The sequence below is a fragment of the Notamacropus eugenii genome, chromosome 1 (genome assembly GCF_028372415.1).
Source record: "Notamacropus eugenii isolate mMacEug1 chromosome 1, mMacEug1.pri_v2, whole genome shotgun sequence".
Lineage (NCBI taxonomy): Eukaryota > Metazoa > Chordata > Mammalia > Diprotodontia > Macropodidae > Notamacropus > Notamacropus eugenii.
The window spans coordinates 237,072,235-237,093,568 of NC_092872.1; the positions used below are offsets into that span (position 1 = coordinate 237,072,235).

Sequence of the window (21,334 nt, forward strand, 5' to 3'; positions counted from 1 at the left end):
GTTACCTAGATCTAGACCTCAAATAAAGTCATTAATAGGTTACTATCTCCAGTGGAGTGAATCAGGGATCTCATCTTGGTCCTGAGCTAGTTAACATTTTAATCAATGGCTGGTTGTATAAATGATATGTTGGATGAGATTCAGGATCCAAAAGTACCTAGATGGGTCAAACAATAGGCCAAATCTACTAACACGCTGCTTGAGATCTCCAAGTCCTGCTCCTCAGACTCAACCAAAGTACTCTTCTGTCTTTCATTGGGAGCATGCTGCCTAGTGCTCCCAACTAAGATCTATGGTTACATGAGTGATAATTCTGTCTCCTCCTCCCCATCCTTTCTCCCACGCTGCTTGTTTCCTGTCCCCACACCATCTGCTGCTGTACCCCTTTCACTGCTTGTCTCTGTACCTTATTAAAGTACGACTGCAGCCCCACTTCCCCCTTCCTGTTGCCATCCTGGGCTTTCCCAGTAAGTACCCAAAGAACTGGGAGTGCCTGTCCCTATTTCACAAATAAACAATTCAGCTTGAATCTGTGCTTAAACTTCCATATCTGTAAAAGGGTAATGCTAACTTTCTTAACTCACAGTAGATGAAAACTAGGGGTACTATGTACTAAGCAGTATTACAAAATGCTACTTTCTAAATACAACTACATGATAGTATTATTTTAATGTAGCAATACAGGTAGAAAAGTGGGAAGAGGCTGGTAAATTCTGACTTTCAGTTTTAGGTCCTACCTTACAAAATATTCTACCAGACCAATTATATGTAACTCACATCATATCCCCAGGAGAAGTCTGAGCTGCCTTCAGTAGAGATCCCTGTATCAGCATAACTCAGAAAGGCAGATCTGGAATTGCCAGTGTCAGTTGATGTAAAAGGTGATTCTTGTGTGATGTCAGATTCACTAAATCCACAATTTGAGGAGGAGAGGGGAAAAAAAAGGAAAAATTCTTAGATATTTTTAAGTTTTGAAAATTAAACTATAAAAAATTTGTATACAAATGTGCACAGGGATATAATAGGGAATTTCTGAAATGTACAATTTGAATAGTTATAGGGCATTTCAGGGTGCCATGGTAACCAGCACTCAATATAACTATAATGTAACAATAATACATAGATAAATGGAACTCAAATTAATATAATTAATACTCTAATTTTCAAATATTATAACTGCTGAAGCTCATCAACTCTCTAAATATTCTCTCACTTTTTTTAAACATCTGGCATAAAACAATTTCATCATGAGCAAATGAGAGCCTAAGGGAATAAAGCTGGTGAAAAAATTTACAAACATGTTTCCCTGATAAAGGCCCCATTTCTCAAATATCTATATAGATAACCGAATCAAATTTATAAAAACACAAGTCATCACCCAATTGCTAAATGGTCAAAGGATATGAACAGGCAGTTTGCAGACAAAGAAATGAAAACAATTTATAGTTACATGAAAAAAAGCTCTGAATCACTATTGATTAGAGACATGCAAATTAAAACAACTTTGAGGTACAATCTCACACCTATAACAAAAAAGGAAAATGATAAATGTTGGAGGGGATGTGGGAAAACCTGGATATTAATCTACTGTTAGGAATGGGAACTGATCCAACCATTCTGGAGAGCAATTTGGAACTATGCCCAAGGGCTATAAAACTGTGCATACCCTTTGATCCAGCAATACCATTACTAGGTCTGTATTCCAAAGAGAGTTTAAAAAAAAGGAAAAGGACCTATATGTACTAACATATTTTATAGCAACTCTTTTTACTGTGGCAAAGAATTGGAAACTGAGGGGCTGTCCATCTACTGGGGAATGGCTGAATAAGTTGTAGCACGTGATTATGATGGAATACTATTGTGCTATAAGAAATGATGAGCAGGATGGTTTCAGAAAAACTTAGGAAGGCTTATATGAACTGATGCAAAGTGAAATGAACAGAACAAGAGAAAATTGTACAAAGTAACAGAAATATTGTAAGATAATCAACTGTGAATAAGTTAGCTATTCTCAGCAATGCAGTGAACCAAGACAATTTCCAAAGACTTATGATGAAAAATGATATCTACTCCAGAGAAAGAAATGAGTCTGAATGATGATTAAAGCATACTTTTTCAATTTTATTAATATTTTTGCATGTTTATGCATTTTCTTTTGCAACATGGCTAGTGTGGAAATGTTTTGTATGACTACATATGTACAACCTATGTCAAACTGCTTGCCTGTAGGGAAGGTGAGAATTTGGAACTCAAAAGTTTAAAAAATAAACGTTAAAAATTTTTGTATACAGGTAATTCAGGAAAGAAAATGAAAACTAAATGTTAAAAAAAAAGAAAAGGTCACACAGCCTTACATACACAGACTTGAAAAAAGTGAACACAAGTTAATTATAATAAACAATACAATAAAATGTATGTTTTTGTTTAAAAAAAGATTAAATGAGACACCATAACACATTTACACAAAACACTCTGCAACTATACAGTGCTACACAAACTGTATATATGTAATTTATTATGTTGCTAACTTCCAAACTTAACAAAACTTCCATCTGTAGAAGATCTAAAAAAATGGTACACCTAGCATTTTTACCTCTGATAACTTGAGTCTTTTTCACGGCTGTCATTACTAGGGGTAATTTCATCCAGCTGATCTGGAAGAGGATGATGATCAAGAACATTTTTGGCAATTCCTCTCCTACAAAGGGTAAAACAATATTATATTAGCTGTTAAAAAAAAGGACATTTCTCAAGTATTTGTTTAAAGTTAATCATTCACTTACACAAGAATGAACTTTGGATTAAATTATGCTTATGATTTCCACCTAAAAAGGACTCACTTCAAATACCCTAGAGGATCAAAACCTTGGTGTTTTAATATTAGAGGCCATCTAGCATGTTTTGAAGGATTATGGTATCTGCTATAAAATGGCATGGAGAATAATTTAGATTAAGTTCTGTATCTCAAAGTCTGATGAGATTCCTTATTTAGGCTCCAATGGTAGAGAAAAGCAAGAAAATTACCTCCCTAAATCAGACAAAAGCATGTTGATAGTGCTTATAAAGTATCACCTTTTGTATATAAAGATCAAGTCACAAACCCACAGTGAGCAGTGAATTTGCTTTTACTTGTTTTTTTTTCAGCAGTGAGGAATGAGCTTGCATCTAAATTCTTCTCAACAAGTACCTCTTATGGCAACTGAACCGAAAAATCGCTAGCCACATTTTGGGCATTAAGTTGTGGCTCTGAAACAGACTCTGCTTTTGTTAGTTTCATACTAACCAGCACTCAGTGATTTGCAACTGTGTAACATCACCAGGAAGATCCTGGTATTGGAAAGCTGTTTTTTTGTGTCAGGAAGCAGCTACTGCAGAATTGATAAACTTAATGCAATCCTAACTTATTCTATTTATGGGACCTACATAACTGTCCACATGCAGTGTCTGTGCAAAATATATCTATCAAGGGATTGTGGATTCAACCGCATTTCATAATCTTGGAAGTGTGTGTACGTGCACACAACCGTTTCCTGTATAGCTTCATAGACTTTTCTCTTCCCAGTGGCTGCGGGTCTTTTTCAGAAAGTCATGAGTATTCTGGGGCTTGATATCATCAGTATAATGTCAAACACAAACACAATCACTTTGAGGACCTTTGTACTTATAAGGAATCCCTCCTCTAGAGTCCCTTTGGACTCTACACTTTCCACAACAGTGCAAAACACCTCTGCTTGCTGATCAGAGCATCAGGGAACAAATGTATCTCTTTAATTGCATGTATCAAGGAATATTATAGGATCTTAACACACGCAAGGTAGAAATCTGGTTGGAGAAATATTAGCAACCCTGCCTTGTACTAGGCAAATCCAAGGATTCCAAATCCAAATTCCAATGATTTTCTCTCCAGACGGGGAAGAAATGGTACAGAAACACAATGGGTCTGAGCGAGTTTCTTGAAAAAAGTGATGTAGACACCAAAGAAACGGTTTTTTGCAAAAGGAGGCAGATCTATCAAGTAGAGAGAAAAGGTGAACAGAAGTACAGCCCTGGGTTCTGTACTGACAGCTGTGAAATGTTAAAAACAAAGAAGCCAGCCGGCCCACGTGCCAAATGTGCGCCTTCCTTGGGCTCCCTGTCTAAGCTGCATCATCTTCCGCATGGATCCTCCCGACAGACAGTTCTTTTGGGTATCTTTTCACTGATTCACTTTATGCCTGGCACATTTATCTAGGTGCTCGGCTTCCTGCAGGCAGGGGTTCTTTTATTCCGTACGTTTGTACTGGCCCACGACCGACCTCCCCACGACGCTCGCTACAATTATCGCGATAACTGCTCGGCTCTGGGTCGTTTCCGAGCAGCCCTCTGGGCAGCGCACGGACCCTCAGGTATGCCTCGCGCGGGGCGGGGGTGACGGGACGGACGGGACCCAGGCCCCCCGGGGAGCACGCTCTCTTCCCCGTCCCCAGGGAAGGCCCCGCTCCCTCTCCTCTCCGGGCTAGGGGCGGCAGGAAGGCACTCACAGCTCCACGCTCTGCGGCGCCGCCTTCCGGGTGTATCTGGAGATCATCTTCCTTCTCCTCAGGTGCCACCGCGGAGGGGAGCCCGAGGTGGGAATTTCCGGACCTGTCCCTCCGCCCGGCTCCGCCCCGGCCGGCCCCGCCCCGACCCCCTCCCGCCACTCCCTAGCCCCCGTCCCGCCCCGTCGCCTTGACGACCGACGGTCCTCTACTCCCGCCTCCCTCTCCGGCAGCACCGGAAGTGGCGGCGCGCGGCGCACGGCAGTGACGTCAGCGGAGCGGCGGCGGCGACCCCGCTCCTGTCCTCGGCGCTGCTAGCACCTCCCTGGCGGGCCCCGGGGGGCGGGCGTGGGGCCGCCGGGCCCCGGACACCTTGCCTGCGAGCGGCTGCCTGAGCCGGGTGCGTGCGGGCGGCGGGCGGGTGGCGCGAAATGGCAGCCGGGCTGCGGGGGAAACGGGCCCAGCCCCTGCCGCCGTGGCCGGGAGGCCGTGGGGGGGCCGCAGGACTGAGCAGCCTTTCCGGGGCGCTCTGGTCCCGGCGCCACCGGCCTCCTAACTGCCCCCGCTTGTGCCCCCATTTTACCGTTGAGGACCTCGGAGCGGGACGCGCGCCTTCGGCAGCCCCGCCCCCTCGGGGGGAATCCCGGGGTGTCTGACGTCATCCCGTGACGGGGCCGCCCCCCCCCCCCCCGGGGGCCTGCCTTGGGCCCCTCTGTTTGAGCCGCTCGAAGGTGGGGGGGGATCTGCTGGCCTTTACCGTTGCACCCCCCGCCTCGTGGTGCCTTCACCCTGCCCGCTTCGGCATCCGGGGTCGCCTCCTCTGGCTTCTCGAGCCGCGATTTAAAGACTCCTATTATGTAGACAATTGCGGGGAATTTTTTTAAAAAAATAGGCATTGTGGGTCAGAGAATGGTAAGCGGAGGGCTTCTCTGGGTTATGATAGAATAATAGCTAATTTATAGGTTTCCAAAGTGCATTACGAAAAATATCTCATTTTATCCCCACAGTCATCCTGGGAAATAGGTGTTGGTATTATTATCCCTGTTTTATGGAGGCAGAAACTGAAGCACATAGTTGTTAAGTGTTTTGTTAAGGATCGTTCGCTAGTAACTCCGCTTGAGGGTAGGATTTGAACTCCGATCCAGTATTCTGTCCTCTGCTCTGTGTAGCTGCCTCTTGGGGAGGGAGGAGGTTCACATCATAAGCAAACTAAAGGAAATTAAGTCATTTGTCCGAGGTCACACGGGTAACCCGAAATTCAAATCTATTGCAGTTTTTCATTTTCACCTTGCTTCTCCCAGTGTAATTCCTCCAAGATTTATTCAGAACTTAATATGTGCAAGACCCTGAAAGGCTGCAAAAATGAAAAAAAGTGTGATTCTTTTCTTTAAAGGTTCTATAAGCGCTTTAAAGGAAGGAACCACGGACTATAATACTTGTTACTTGAATTTGTCTTACTTTTTTATGTCAGTGAAGACTTACAGATGTTGTACAAAGAGGCCAAAAATACATGGAGGAGCTGCAAGGTGAAATGAGAATTCAAAAGCAGGAAGAATTTCAGAGGAGATTGCATGAAGAATGTGACATTTAAGCTGCACTTTGAAAGTATATCGTGAAGATTTTAAGAAATAGGGATACCAGTTACAAAGTAACTTGTGTGATTCATTTTATTCCAATTTTGAAATACAGCTTTCCAAGAACAAGAATGGAGGGGAACATGAAGCTATCAGTGGCAGAAGATGCAGTGGAATATCATCTGTTTTTGTTACCAGAAGAACCAAGAGATCCAGAAAAACATAAAGAGGTCCTGCACAACTATATCCAAGCAATAACGACCCAGTATGCACCTCTGCTGGTTTCCTATATCTGGCAAAATCAGCCTTTTAATCTCAGATACAAACCTGCTAAAGGTAAAGGTCTATTTCTCATTTTGATGCATTGGATTCTTACAACTCATACTTATAAGAGGGGTTGACTGAGTTTTCATTATACTTCTCCCTCTTATTTCTCTGTCTGGTTGCTCCTTTTCAGTTGTCCCTCCCCATGATGGAGCATACCCAAAGGCTTTCTATTAGCTTTCTTCTCCCTCCATACCAATTCTTGTTCAATTATGTCATTTATTCTTGTGGATTTATTGATCATTTCTACTGTTAAGTGAACCAAACTGACCTCTAACTTAGGGATATTCAGAGTTGAACAGAGCAGGCTAGAGAAAGGAAAGTCAGGAATCAAACAGAAGTTTAATTTCAAAGTGAAGCACGCAGCTTGTAAACAAGGGTGCCCCATCCCCCTCCTCCACCCCCTAGTGGAGGGATACAACATATTGTGGGAAGATCTCAATCCTTACATCAATGTGCGGACAATGAGGGGTAATAGCAGAGAGACAAGTTTGATTCATAGTAGGGCTTCATGACCAGAAGTTGGATGCTTATCCAAACTCAGAGAACACCTGGTTTTGGTGAAAGCAATACAACAATTTTGTGATTTTGCCAGAGGGTGAACGCAAAGGATTGTTGTCATGTCAAGCTTGAAGCACAGACTACTTGCTGGGCTTTAGCCCTGGAAAACAGGGTATCTCCCAATATCTTGACACTATACAGATGAATCCCAGATCTCTATGACCAACCCTAGTTTCTCTCCTGAGCTCTGGTTACCAACTTATTAGACATTTCCCACTATATTTCCATCTAATTCAACATGTCCAAAACAGGACCATAACCTTCCCCCTAAACTCTTCTTTCCTAACTTCTCTCAAAGGTACCACCATCCTTCTAGTCACCCATGTTCACACTTTTCCAGTCATTTTAAATACCTTCCCTTTCACTCCTTTGCCTCCATAGCCAATCAGTTGGCAAATATTGTTCATTGTACCTTCTTGATGTTTCTCACGCCCAGTCCCTTCTCTGCATCCACTCCACAGTTACCATAGTTCAGGGGCTCTTTACTTTTCACACAGATTATTTCAGTATCTTCGTCTTTGGACACCCTACATCCAGTTTCATCCTCCTCTAGTCTGTCATCCACACACCTGCCAATGGGAAGTTCCTAAAGCACAGGTCTGACGATGTCTCTTCCCTGTTCACGAAGCTCCTGGGGCTGCCTCTTGCCTCTGGGATAAAATATGAACTCTTCTGTCTAGTATTTGGAACCCTTCACAGGTTTGGCACAGTCTTCTTTCAGGAGGATTATAAATTTTCCTCCCTCACCTGCTGTACCCTAGCCAGACCTCCCAACTTACTGTTGTTTGTAAATGATATGTCTCCCACTTCTCTACCTTTGCTCAGGTTGTACTCCATGCCTGGAATGCTTTCCCTTCTTACTCTGCCTCTTGAACTCCTAGCTATCTTTATGACTCAACTGAAAAACCTCCTTATAGGCCTAGGCCTTTCTTAATTTCGCCAGTAATAATGCCCCAAATTGCTTTGTATCTACTAGTGTATTTTTAACAGGTTAATTTGTCTGTGTGCGTGTGTGTATGTGAACATGGGTGACTAGAAGGATGGTGGTACCTTTGAGAGAAGTTAGGAAAGAAGAGTTTAGGGGGAAGGTTATGGTCCTGTTTTGGACATGTTGAATTAGATGGAAATATAGTGGGAAATGTCTAATAAGTTGGTAACCAGAGCTCAGGAGAGAAACTAGGGTTGGTCATAGAGATCTGGGATTCATCTGTATAGTGTCAAGATATTGGGAGATACCCTGTTTTCCAGGGCTAAAGCCCAGCAAGTAGTCTGTGCTTCAAGCTTGACATGACAACAATCCTTTGCGTTCACCCTCTGGCAAAATCACAAAATTGTACTCCCTCTCTCTTATAGAATAGAAGTTCTTTAAGATCAGAGCCCTTTTATTTGTTTATGTCAGCCCTGAACACAGTGCTCAGGACAGAGAAGGTACTTCATAAGTGCTTGTTGATTGATTGATTTGGCATCATCAGGTAGGAGCATTTCACCTAGCTCAGTTTTTCATCTATCCAGAGTTTACTGTTTTGTTACCTCAGTATTTTTTTTTAATGAAAATATTTCTAAAATGGATTAGAGACTAGTTTGTCTTAGTCGATAAGAATATGCCAAACTTCTATCTACCCTGGGTTTTTTGGCATTCGACCTTCCACCTGCATGCCACTCCATATCCCTCTCCCTTTGGCTCTGCAGACCATCGTGTCAATATTGTGTTACTGCCATTTCTTTTGGGTAATTGCTGTATGGCTTCACTCATCCTTGTAGTGAGTCCTTTTGTGTAGTGTTCCTGTGTTGAGTGTAAGCTCCTTGAAGGCAGGGACTGTCTCACTTCTGATTGGTATTTTCAGTCATGAACAGTGCCAGGGACTTACTGTGTTTTCTTTCATTCACTCACTCAACTCATCAATGTACTTGTGCTGTGGTGATGCTCTTAGAGACCTGGGAGGGGGTTTGACCCACAAGGGCCATGGCTTTAATGACATAACATTGGCATTTTTCTCTTCTGCTTTTCATTACTTCTTTCTGCTTTCAGTGCTTCTAACTTGTGACATTATTTTACACAGTTTTGGGTGAAAGCCCAGAGTTAGCTTGGTTTCTTTGGTGACAGATGCTGGCTACTCAGATCTGTTCTGTATTTCCTAGGTCAGTGTTTGAGACCATTGAAGCTTCAGAAGTCAGATATGCAGAAGTGGTCCATTGTGGGGCTGTGGGTCCCACAGTGGGGCTGTGTTTTTGTTGGGATGTGTGATGTATGTATGTGAACGTGGAGCCGAGAGTTCCCACTCAGTTCATAAAGTTCAGAAAAGGTAGTTGGCGAAAAACTTGATTTTGTTCATTTATCTCAATAAAAGCCCACTGGAACTCAAAAAAAAAAAGTGGTGCATTGTACTGTGATACTTGACAGTATTGCAAAGTAGGATTAGAACTACTCACTGACAGCAGGCATTCATTTCAGTTTGGCTTTTCATTTTATATTTTGATGCTCCTTATGTTTATATTTGGTTTTGTAGAAATATATATGTATGTACACACATATATGCATATGTATACATACACATACACATACATACATACATGCTTACATATGCACACATATACATGAAATTAGCTGAAATTTCCCATTCTGTTGTGTTTGCAGTAATGAATTGGTTTAACTGTTTAAAAAAACAACAACCTGGTTTTCTCTTGTTTTCAGGCAGCATTCCTGCTCACATTGTTGGTGTAACTAAATTTGGGGATAATATTGAGGATGAGTGGTTTATCGTTTACCTGATAAAGCAGATCACAAAGAAGTTTCCAGAGTTAGTAGCAAGGTATTACAATTACTTCTAGAAATACTAAAACTCTTTTTATTGTAATTCAGAGAATGACTTCGTATTATATTTATTCAGTCCATTGCGAAATAGATTTAAAAATTATATTGGAAAGATGTTTTGAAATACTTTCTGTAGTTTAAAGGCGGTTTTTTTTGTGGAAGGTTAAAGTGTATTCTAGTTGATTCTGTTTCTCCCAAAGCCCAAACAAAACCAAAAGTATTTCTCACGAGTTTCTTTAATTGCTGTCCTGGCCCTGCTTTTTTTCTTTAAGAAATAATATAGCAAAATCAGTTTGAAGTCAAACCAGTGGAACCCTTGCGGAAGGCAACATGGGTAAATAGTAAAGCTCAAAAATGCTCAATTCTGGTTCGTATTTCCTTTTAAGAAACAAATTATGACAGCTGTTCCAAGTACTTCCAGTAGGAGGAGAACTTAGCATTTGATTTTTGTTTATTCCTTTTTGATTTTTGAAGTCAGCTCTGCAGTTCAGATACTTTTCAGTCAACCTTCCTCCCAACCAAAAAAAAAATCCAAATAATGACTAGAATATCTTCTGAATGAACCTTTTTTGTTTCTTTTAAAGCACCAGTAATGTATTTTCACTAAACAAAGACTGTTGGTTGTTTTTCATTTAAGGTAATGAGTTTCATTGAAGCTCATATGTCCAGTGATGGAAAAAATTAAAAGTAAAACGTCCATCTTTAAATGCCTTTAAATATCATCAACAGTTTCATATTATTTATAAAATATTGAGAAGAAAATGTATCAGTGGTGGGAAAAGCATTTTAATTACTAAAACTTTGTATGTAAAATGCAAACCCCAAAAGGGCTACATCAGTTTTACCTACTTAATGTTATTTTTACCACAAAAATGAATTTGATTAATATTCATCTTCATAAGCAAAACTAACACTTCCTTTGAAATAGAATTGAAGACAACGATGGTGAATTCTTGCTAATAGAAGCTGCTGAATTTCTCCCTAAATGGTTAGATCCTGATAATAGCACCAACAGAGTAAGTCCACCTCATTGCTGCAAATGGGCAGGGAAGAGATGTGATTTATGGGGTGGTAGGGAGGCTATTTACAGGTTATTAGCATAAAAGGTGCTTCTGTTCTTTGTATCAATTCCCATGTCATTTTATCAGGTGTTTTTTCACTGTGGAGAGCTGTGCATTATTCCAGCACCACGGAAAGCTGGGGAAATATCCTGGTTACCTGCCACACCTCCCACAATCAGTCAGGCACTGTCAATCATCACCAGGCACTCTGAAAAAATCATCGCCTCAGAATCTATCCAGGCAGCAGTAAATAGGCGAATCAAAGGGTAAGAAAACAGACTTCTTCAGGTTACAAAAATGTTGTTGTTAGAGCAGCCTGAACCATAATTGATAATGGAATTTCTTTCACTATCTTTCTTTTGAATTCCTGCCTTGTCTTAACCAGTGTTAGAATTACAGTGTCTTTAAGATAAAGGAAATAATGCTACATCATTTAAGTTTTTAAAAATATTACGAAGTTAACAACTACAAAAAATACTAATAAAAATAAGCAAACCACATGTGGAATGCATTTCCAAGTAAACTTTAAAATTTATACTGTTTGTCTTTTGATTAGAAGAGGTAGCATAGTAACGTGGATAAAGTGTCAACTTTGAAGGCTCTGTGACCCTGGCAAGTTAGTTATTCTCCCAGGGAACTGTAAGGATGTAAGTATAGGCAAGTAAATGTTTCTGACATGGAGGTGCCTAACGCTGAGGAAACAACTGATCCTGACTTAAAAGGAAAAAAGTACTACAACATATGTATTGATAAAATTAAAACAACAAAAAAGTGTCCAAACATGTCTATATAATTATAATTTTTTGTGTGTACATAGTTGTAATCAATGGATATACTGTTGTTATTGTCCTAATCTTAGTTTACATCACTTCATATAAGTCTTTCCAGAATTCCCTGTATCCTTCACATCTGTCGTTTTTAATGGGGCCATGATATTCCATTAGATTAATGTACCATCATTTATTCAGTCATTCTGTATTAGTAAACCCCATTTCACAGAGAAAGAAAGTGAGGCAAAAAGAAGTTTGTTACCTACCTGCCCTACTGCACATCTGATAAAAGCCGGAGTTGAGATTTCAACGAGGGCTTTTCTGACTCCACATTCAGTGTCCTTTTCACATCACAATTACCATATTTCACCACATAATGATCCCCTTGGTGGGGTTTTGCCCCAAAATCTGGTTTACAACCTCTCATCAAATAATCTTTGCATGGTATAATTCTGTTCTTCGTGCTGCTTTAGAACAGCAGCAGTGTATTCATCAGTAGCATGTGGATACTCATTTCAGGGCATGTGCATTGTCAGAATTCAGTATATTCATGAGTATTCCATGCATCCTGTTCTTGCACCAAAGGCAGTTTAGTTATAAATGATGTTTAAGTAATACCAACACAAATTTAAAAACCAGAGAGAGAGATTTATTTCACGTAATAGTTGCACCCCACTTTTTTGTGAAAAATTTGGCATGAAATCTATGTTTATGTGATGAAATACAGTGCATTAGTGGGTGGAGATGGGGAGTACCATGATCTCTTTCTATCTGGAGCTTCCCCTCTGAGTAATTAGTTCTCTTTATAGCTTAGGCTCCATGTTTCTTATGTGACCGTATTTGGGAGGTTTGGAAAAGTCTCCAATGATTTTCTTGATTTTTAAATATTTTGATGTTTCTTATCATTTCCACTTTCTCACTTCCAGTTTTAAAGTCTTATAAACATCTTTTCTTATTAGTTGAGAAACTAATGGGGCTTCTACGTTGTCATTGTCTTTTATACAATGCTATTGATTTTTATTATTTTCTTCACCTGTTTAATAATTTACAGTTTCCATGCAGGCCATTACCATTAAATTATAGTTTCATTACATGTATATAGTATTATATATAGTATGTAGTATATAAAATGCATATTATTGCATCATATTATGTACATTATAATATATTACATATAACATGTTATATGTGCATTATTACATTACGTGTATGTAGTATTATAGTATATAGCATTATAGTATTACATGTATATAGTATAGAATTTTGAATTCAATTTTGAATTGAATTGTGACCTAAAATTCAATTGAATTTTAAATTTGTGACTCAGCATGTCATGGGTCACAAAGAAAATAAGAATACATTTAGAAAAATATTTGTGGATTGTTTCTTTAAAAGTGGGGACCCTTTTATCCTTGGGGATAAATATGAGACTATTCGACTTTATATTTGGAAAACTGTGGTTTTAGTTTGGCAAACAATTCAGTCAGTCAGTGTTTACTGAGTATTATGTGCATTGTACTATTTGAGTAATAGCAGTCATAAAGTTTTTTATCTTGAGTTCAGTATATTTTCTTCAATTTTGTCTCAGAGCAAAAAGTATTATTTTTTTTGTTACCTCTGAATGCCTTTAAATAAATGGTAATAAGAATAAGTGGTTTCCCTTAAGGTCCCTTACTCTTCTCCCCTTCTAGTCCTTCACTTTTTCTCCTGTTTCTTCCTGGTCCTTCAGAGCCCATATATATGTAGATCTGACTCTGTCCTTCTTAAAATCATCAGAATCCTGAACTAAACCCTGATCTGGGGAGTCTTAACAATGTTGCTACCCATCTTAGGTACCCAGAAAAAATCCAGACATCCTTTCATCGAGCTCACTGCTTCCTCCCAGCTGCTGCTGTGGCAATTCTGAAGCGGCGTCCTCAGCTGATAGCTGCAGCTGTCCAAGCCTTTTACTTACGGGATCCTATTGACCTTCGAGCCTGCCGAACTTTCAAAATGTTCTTGCCAGAAACACGTATAATGGCTTCGGTAAGACACGGCTCTGTCTTTTATTTTCTCTTCTTTGGTACACTGGAATTTTCTCCTAAAATTTTTGTGAGGAATAGTTGATTTACTCTTAGTAAGCCCCCTATTTGTCTTTCTCTCCCAAAATAAATAAAAAACTCAATGTTAGGGGTTCTGTATAATTGTCAGCATAAATTATTCTTATCTCTTCTGTAGAAAATAGGATTATTTTTCATCCTGCCTCAAAGTTGTCATTTAACAAGACTGATGCTAAGAATCACATCAGAGAGCTGAAAACAAGGCAGGGGAGTAGATGGCCCCTGTACATATTTTACCCCAAATTGTGTATGAAAGTCTTATTTTAACCCTACAAAATAGCATACTGACCTTTTCCCCCACAGGAAACTGTGATTAATATCCATTTGTTTTTTCATTTATTCATGCAGGTCACATTCACAAAGTGTTTGTATGCGCAGTTGGTACAACAGAGGTTTGTACCAGACCGCCGAAGTGGGTATAGTCTGCCTCCCCACTCTCACCCCCAGTACCGAGCACATGAACTGGGCATGAAACTGGTAATGTTTATGGGAGATATTTTTTTATTTTCTTTCTTTAAGTATAGGATAACTCCTAAAACCAAATGATTCTTTATAATATATCTGAGATCATGCCTAATTCATTAATAATTTTTCTTCATTCAGGATCCTTTTGGCAGGTCTCTGCCAAAGAGACTCAGGGAATTTTGTTGATCAGAAATACGTTGTTTTTGTGATTTTCCTCCCTCTGGTGTCCTTTCCTAGTGTTCAGGTGTGCGTGCACTCAGAGGCAAGTCTGCTTTTCCTGCTCTAAATGAGCACAGTAATTAAACTTCCTTTGTCTTAAATTATGTTTTTATTCCCAAGATGGTTTTTCAACTTATATATGTCTAGTTGAGTTGAAATTCACAAACCTGTTTTGAATGTGTTGTCCAATCAGTTGCAAGAAGTGCTTTTTAGACACAAAGATCTCTTTGAGTTTTTGCCTTCTCTTTGTAGTTCATAAGATAAAGAGCTGAAAGAGAACATAGGCAGAATCTGTTTCATTTCCCTCATTTTAGACTGAGACTCAGAGGCTGAGGGTTCCGCATCTAAGGTCACGCAGTTGGAATGTTAGAAAACCAGCACTGGAAACCAGGACCTCATATTCTACAGTCAGACTTCTTTATACCACACCTTCTTCCAATTTTAATAACCTGTAAACATCAAGAAACTTGGTATTAAATCTAGGTTTTCACAGAATTTCACAAATCTCCAGCTGTCCTAGCCATCTGTCCCTTGAGCCTGTGCAAATATTACAAAAGAAGTCACTTTTTTCACCTTTTTATTCCTGTATCTATGATTTAGGCTCATGGCTTTGAGATCTTGTGTGCTAAAGCCAGTGTACTTCCTGACTTCAAGAAATCTCTAATGACAGACAGCTCTCTTTGGAATGGCTTTCTTGATAGTCTGAAACAGAATGACTATTTTGAGGTAAGGACAATGATGTATTCTTTACATACATATCTGAAGAAAAAATGAAGCAATTATTTAAAATCCTTGCACTTTACGTGATATGTGACTTTTTTGGTAGGATGTCTGGGGTGGCAGACAAACATAATAGTTTTATGCCATGTGATGTCTATGACTAATCTTCTGATCAACACAAATGATCTACATTTTCCAGGGAGAGATGGAAGGCTCTGCGAAGTACCTGCAGAAACTACGCGTGGCAGAGAACTACTTTCAGCAATCTGTGAACAGGCCAGAAAAGTAAGACACTGTCTGTCTGCCATTGATGTGTATTTATCAAGAAAGACAGACAGTTAATGAAAACACTTAGCATGGGTCAGGCAGCTTGCAGAGTACTTGAGATGCAAGAATGAAAAGTGAAACGTGGGCCATTTTTACAGATCCAGGGGAATTGGAGAGTAGGAGGAGGCAGGGTATAAGCTGGCTACCTCCCAGACATAAGGAAAGCTCAAGATAGTGGGGAAAAAGAAAGGTGAACTATTTATTTAGGACAGAGGTGTCAAACCCACAGGCCTCTGGAGTAGCATGAATCAGATTAAAAGGTAACTGGGAAATGTTTAACAAAATAAATAGAACACAAGATAACACAGATCATGTTCATTTGTGGTTTTCTAAGTCAGTATGCTGCCATCGGGGAATCTTTTTCTGTTTGAGTCGGAATACAGCATAGGAATACAGGAGATTGCCCAGATGGAGCTGCTGGCTGTGCTGTCCACTGCAAAAGTGACCCCTGGCAGATGTGAACTGCCATGTGAGAACACCATGGATCTGCTGAGCTCATTTCCCCTACAAGACATATGCCCCGCTTGATTTCCCCATTGGTAAAGGATACCACCATTTTTGCAGACACCAAGGCTCAAAACCTTGGAGTCATCTTTCATCCTTGCTTCCTCCTTACATTCCCCCCAAATCCAGTTAGTTACCAAGGCCTGTCACTTCTGCCTTGCTGGTGCTTGTCACAACGACCTTTTCCTTTCTTTCCCTGTTACCCTTATCTCAGTTTGGCCTCTCTATAGTCCTCCTTCAGACTCTTGAATCCCTTCTTAACTGGTCTCCTCTTCAATCTCTCTTCTTTCAGTCCTTCCCATTTAATGACTCATAGAGTAATCTTAAAACACAAAAAAATTGATCATGTGCCTTCTAAACTGAGTAGTGCTGATTAAAGACTGGTCTTCCTAATGTAACATTACTATCTTTTTTCTGTGTACCCTGTATCCCAGCCTGGCTGAGCTTCTTAGGTTTCCAAACACACCCTCCACTTTCCTACCTTCACACTTTTCCTCTTGTTATGTTCATCTAAAATTCCCTTCCCTTACCCCATCACAATACAGAGCTGGTTCTCCAGCTGCCATCCAGACTGCGTCCCAAGAGCTGAAGTGAGTCCCCAAGGTCCACAGGTAGCAGAGCATGGACTAGCCAAGGTCCTCTTAAGTCCAGCCATGCCCTTCCATGGTTGATCTCAGCCCAGCTGAAATGCCACCTGCTACCCCACATAAGCTTTGCTGGTTTTTTAAGCGTATTTGTTGTCTCACTCTTCTGTGCTCCATGCCCTTTTTATGTCTGTCTTAGTTTTTTTGTGTTCTTACTTTACCTCTTAAATTTTAAGGTACTTGAGAGTAGGGTTTGTGCTGAACTCATCTTAATCTCTCTGCTTTACTGTTTATTGAACACATAGGATAGGTAGTCAATCAATATTTCTTGAATAAATGATCTGATGGTAAATTTGTTTTATCTCTTTAGGAATAGGTTAGACAGAATTCCAACAATTTTCGTTATCAGCCATGTTACCTGTGTGGTTATGAATGATAATGATAATTTTCTAACATTTTCCACCTTACATCTATATGTATTTTCTCATTAGAGATGGTGAGAACAACACTGGACTAGAAAGCAGGAGACCTGGATTCTAGGCCTAGTTTTTCCATTAAATGATCTTAGACAAGTTAATAACCTTTGTGGTTTTCTTATCTGTTGAAATGAGATTGTTGAATTAGATGAGGCCTCCACAGCATACAACCCTAGGGCAGCTGGAGGCCACCAAAGGCCTGCAGGCGCAACGTTGTGCAGGCCAGACTAGATGATCTCATCTTCTTGTTAGGTCTAAAATGCCATGATTGTGTGATTAGCTGATTCCTAGGTCTCAGGTTTTGATAATTGTACATCATTTTATTTTCTTATGGTAGCTTTCTTGATGTAAGCCCAGGGGAAGAAATCCTAACTTTATTACAAACAGTGCCTTTTGATCTGGAGGAACTTAAGAAAGAAGATGCTAATCTTCCCTTAGAGGATGGTAAGTGGCTATATTTGAGTGGAAGAGATGGGAGAGATTGCAGCATGTAGCAGCATCTCCTAATGTATTGCTGCTTGTCATGAGATGAATGTGAGATGATTATGATTTCTTGTTTCACACGGACACATTTGTAAACTACTTTTTGGTGAACTACCTTTGAATGCTTTCTTTGAGGGGGTGTTCATTTTATTTTTGAAACTCATGACATTGATTAGAAGGAGAGAATTCTGCTGTAAAACACTCTTATTTGCCCTGCACTCTGAGTGTTCTAGGACTGATCTTCAGCACGTTCTGGAAGTGTCCTTATGGTGGTGCTTTCTTCTCTGTTAGATGATCAGTGGTTGTATCTCTCACCGGATCAGCTGGACCAGATTCTGCAGGAAGCAACTGGTCAAGACGAACCAGGGCTCACTCCAAAAGGGGAGGAGGAACAGAACTATGACCTAACCAAAGTGACAGAGAGTGTAAAAGCATTTGTGTCCAAAGTCTCAACCCACAAAGGAGCAGAACTGCCTCGGTGTGTAATTGACTCATACTTGTTAGTGTGGGTGTGTGCTCCCCCCACCTTCCTGCTGGTCATCACAACACACACACAAACAGGCGGGTAGACAGGGGGTCCAGATATGTTTGTCATAACCACTAGACTTGAAGTCATAGCCTGACCATTGCATCTCCTTAGCACAATAAGATATACAGAACACTTTCTTACCATAATACTGTGAGGTGTTTAATTCCTGTGATTATTAGGGAGAAAGTTCTATATTTGCAGTAGGAGGACCTCACCTGTAATCCCAGCTCTTTTCTTCACTACCTCTGCAGTGCTGGACAAGAGAGGAAATGTAGTACAATGTGCCTGGAATTTAGAGTCAGAGGACCTTGGTTTGAGTTCTAGCTTTGCCACAGAACCATGGCTAGGTGTCTGAGGCGCAATTTGAGCTCAGGGATCTTTACTCCCAGTCTGTGGCTTCCTAGGCATTTGGGTGATGGGCATCTGTTAAAAGTAGACTCAGCAGAACGGCAGGAGCAATGAGTAACAACAGAAAGTCATACGTCTACCGAAAAGTTGACTGAGTGCTATCTCACAGAGCAACAGCAACTGTTCATAATGATGTGCAAATGTGGTGGTCCAGTGTTACCATGAAGAGGTTCAGTATTCAGGATTCTCTGCTTCAGAAGATGGGCTAGTGTAGGTTACACTTTATCAAACTTTGGTTCCTTTTTAAAGTTTGGTGCCTGAAAAGGAAGACTTCATTTATCCAGAAAATTCTCTCAGGATCATTAGATGAAATGCCCTTTCTCATGACCTCCCCTTCTTCCTCTGTTGCCTATCAGGAACTAAGTGTTGGGAGTGAAACAGTCGTCTTGTCCAAAGCTTTCTTCTGAAGTGCCACTGCTTCTGCTATATTTTCCCAAGTGATTATTCCCAAGTGGTCAGTCATGCACCCAGAGTATTACCTCAGTATGAAAAGGACTGTGCCCCAGAAGGGTTTATTAGTTTTTTTTTCTTCAAACTCTTAGGGAACCATCTGAGGCACCTATCACCTTTGATGCAGATTCTTTCCTCAATTACTTTGACAAGATTTTGGGTGAGTCACAGTATGCTTTCTCCCAATGTTTTCTAAAGGACTTGTGAGTCTGACAGGGAAAGGGTTAGACTTGGGATATGTGAAATCTAGGTTCTCGTCCTGTTTTTGAACTACTGCGTGCTGTGGGTCTTCTCTCCCGAAGGGTTTAATGGAGAATGTGTCTGTCGCATGTTTAAGGCTCTGTTTTCTTCTGTTTGCCTCTGCTGACTAGCACTGACTTTTCAGGCCTTAACCTAGTATTAACTTGGCATGCTTTCCTCAACCACTTGAAGACCCCCATTACCTAAAAACCCTGTTGACTTGTTTGTCAGCAGTTCCATTTCATCAAGGGTATAATTGTGAAATACTCAAGCTCAGCAAGTGTTGCTCTATTCTCTTGACAGCATCTAGCCAATTTTGAGTAACTTGGCTCTGGGCATGTTTCTCTCCTTGTTTTTTCTCTCTCCCTCCATAGGGCCAGATTCTGGTGAGTCAGACTCTGGTGACTTAGATGGTGATGATCTGGATGAGGAAGACTCTGAATGCCTAGACAGTGATGATGATGTAGACCTAGGAACCCAGGGCCCTGAGGGAAAGGCCTCTACAAAAGAAACTCTAGAGAGTATCAAATCATTAATGGCGCAGATGGACCAGGAACTAGCACATACCAGCATCGGGAAAAGCTTCACCACCTGGAAACAAATGGTAGATATGCTTTCTTCTCTCTTTTCTGAGTCACTCAGGAGTAATAGGTATAATTTCTGGGGCATGGAACCTTAAAGTCTCTCTTTTTACAAATCGTTGAGTTCAGCTGGATTTCCTATTTTACAAAGGGAAAGCTCCAGAGAAGGCCTAGGATTGTTCTCATTTCTTGTAATAGATACTCAGTTCTTAGTGTTGCACAGCAAGATCAATAGAACCAGAACTGACCATGTTCCATGCTGACTGTGACAACTCTTTAAAAGAGAGGGGGAAGGCCAGAGGAAGTGACGGACCTGGACAGAGGCAGACCAACAACATGCTCGCATTCAGAGGTCTACTGGCTAGATTTGAAGTAAGCTTATGGATTTTCTTGAGCTCCCTCAACAAGTGAGGAAATCTGGTTAGTTTGCAGTAAAAGAGCTTGCGGATACCATTTCAACATTTAGAACCAAGCGTGACCATTTTGAGATTAACTTTCCTGGGAGTTGTCTTCCTACCACAGAGGATGGGTTGCTTCTTCTCCCTTCTCCTTTTTGGTCTCAGGTTTCCGTTTTCTTAACGTGTCACCAAATCAGGTAAACTTTAGTCAAACTGCCTCTTATAACTTTGTCTGTAAAATCTCATGGCTTTTCCCTCCTCTTGGTCTTGATTAACTCTAGGACAAGTTGACAAAAGAACCATCTCAAGCTCTTGCCAGCGATTCTGATAATGACGAAGCAACAGCAGATTGTTCTGTTCTGGAGCCTGAGGACGTGGATCTGAACTTGGTCTCAAACATCTTGGAATCCTATCATTCCCAAGCTGGACTGGCAGGACCCGCTTCTAACCTTCTGCAGAGCATGGGTGTGCAGCTCCCTGATGACATAGATCACAGACATGCCAGCATGTAACTGAAAGAGTAAGGGGGCAGCCAATAAAGAGTCCATCTGGTGTGCACCTGCTGCCCTGATCACTCACTTAATAAATGCCATTTAAACAACTCTCACGGTGGCTACCATGGTCTCCAGGAGGTATTCTGGTATTTCTGCATGATTTTCCTTCTCAGCCTGAGGATAAAAGATATCTTCTATCTTTGTGGAAATAGCTTCCTCCAAAGGCACTGTCTTTTGTCTTTTGACCCTTGGTTCTATGACACCTGCACCTTCTTCAGCCTCTCTCCTGGCTTGACTTTGCCTCCTTCACTCAGGTATGCTCAAGTCAGTAAGCATATATGAAGTACCTGCCATGTATCAGGCACCAGTGCTAAGCACTCAGGATACACAGAAAGGCAAAAGACAGTCCCGGATCTTGAGGAAAATCTTGTTGCTTGGTATGTGGCTTTGTCTCCCTGCCTCTGTCTTCCTCTTTCTCCCAGGCTGTGCTCTTAAGCCAACAGTCCATCACCATGTACATGAGACCTCAGCCATGGATATCTGTGAGGATCCTCACCATGGCCAGGGCAGAGGTGGTGAAAAGGCATTGCAATATAGGCCAAGAAATCCCAGCTTCCACCCTTATTATGGCCTCAGTTTCCTCTTCTGTAAAATGAAGGGGGTTGGACTGGATGTGTCTGAGGTTCCTTCCCATGCTACATCCACGATCCTAAGTGCTTTGTCGACTTTCAAGTGCTG

General features: G+C 40.8%; 2 protein-coding genes across 8 annotated transcripts in view; one reads left to right on the top strand and one right to left on the bottom strand.

Annotated features, from left to right (window-relative positions):
- FAM149B1 (family with sequence similarity 149 member B1) overlaps positions 1-4,610 on the bottom strand; it is a 37,327-nt gene extending 32,717 nt beyond the window's left edge. For all 4 annotated transcript variants that reach the window (XR_011971506.1, XM_072628208.1, XM_072628210.1 and 1 more), the window contains exons 1-3: positions 4,521-4,610; positions 2,594-2,698; positions 778-907 (exon numbers count right to left, since the gene is read on the bottom strand). Coding sequence is in view for 3 of the 4 variants with exons in the window: in XM_072628208.1 (XP_072484309.1) it covers positions 778-907; positions 2,594-2,698; positions 4,521-4,567 (282 nt within the window). In the remaining variant the exon portion in view is untranslated. The remainder of the gene's footprint in view (positions 1-777; positions 908-2,593; positions 2,699-4,520) is intronic.
- On the top strand, positions 4,149-20,709 carry ECD (ecdysoneless cell cycle regulator). Of its 4 annotated transcripts, XM_072628207.1 has the most exons (15): positions 4,786-4,917; positions 6,207-6,427; positions 9,669-9,786; positions 10,717-10,804; positions 10,937-11,115; positions 13,452-13,644; positions 14,067-14,195; positions 15,003-15,128; positions 15,322-15,407; positions 17,351-17,457; positions 17,788-17,974; positions 18,976-19,043; positions 19,498-19,727; positions 19,988-20,076; positions 20,384-20,709. In XM_072628207.1, the coding sequence occupies exons 2-15, from the start codon at positions 6,223-6,225 to the stop codon at positions 20,391-20,393; spliced, it is 1,815 nt and encodes a 604-aa protein (XP_072484308.1). In that variant the 5' UTR covers positions 4,786-4,917; positions 6,207-6,222; the 3' UTR covers positions 20,394-20,709. The 4 variants fall into 4 exon arrangements, with proteins under 4 accessions (XP_072484307.1, XP_072484306.1, XP_072484308.1 ...); XM_072628206.1 differs by lacking the exons at positions 4,786-4,917; positions 19,988-20,076 and adding an exon at positions 4,149-4,385; XM_072628205.1 differs by lacking the exons at positions 4,786-4,917; positions 19,988-20,076 and adding an exon at positions 4,524-4,607.
- The last annotated feature ends 625 nt before the right edge of the window (positions 20,710-21,334 follow it).

Bases quoted from the DNA above. Each gene is read 5' to 3' on its own strand.
- ECD (XM_072628206.1), top strand. From the start codon at position 6,223: ATGGAGGGGAACATGAAGCTATCAGTGGCAGAAGATGCAGTGGAATAT. The intron at 14,196-15,002 runs GTAATGTTTATG...TCTATGATTTAG, and splicing joins ATGAACTGGGCATGAAACTG to GCTCATGGCTTTGAGATCTT. The intron at 15,129-15,321 runs GTAAGGACAATG...TACATTTTCCAG, and splicing joins AACAGAATGACTATTTTGAG to GGAGAGATGGAAGGCTCTGC.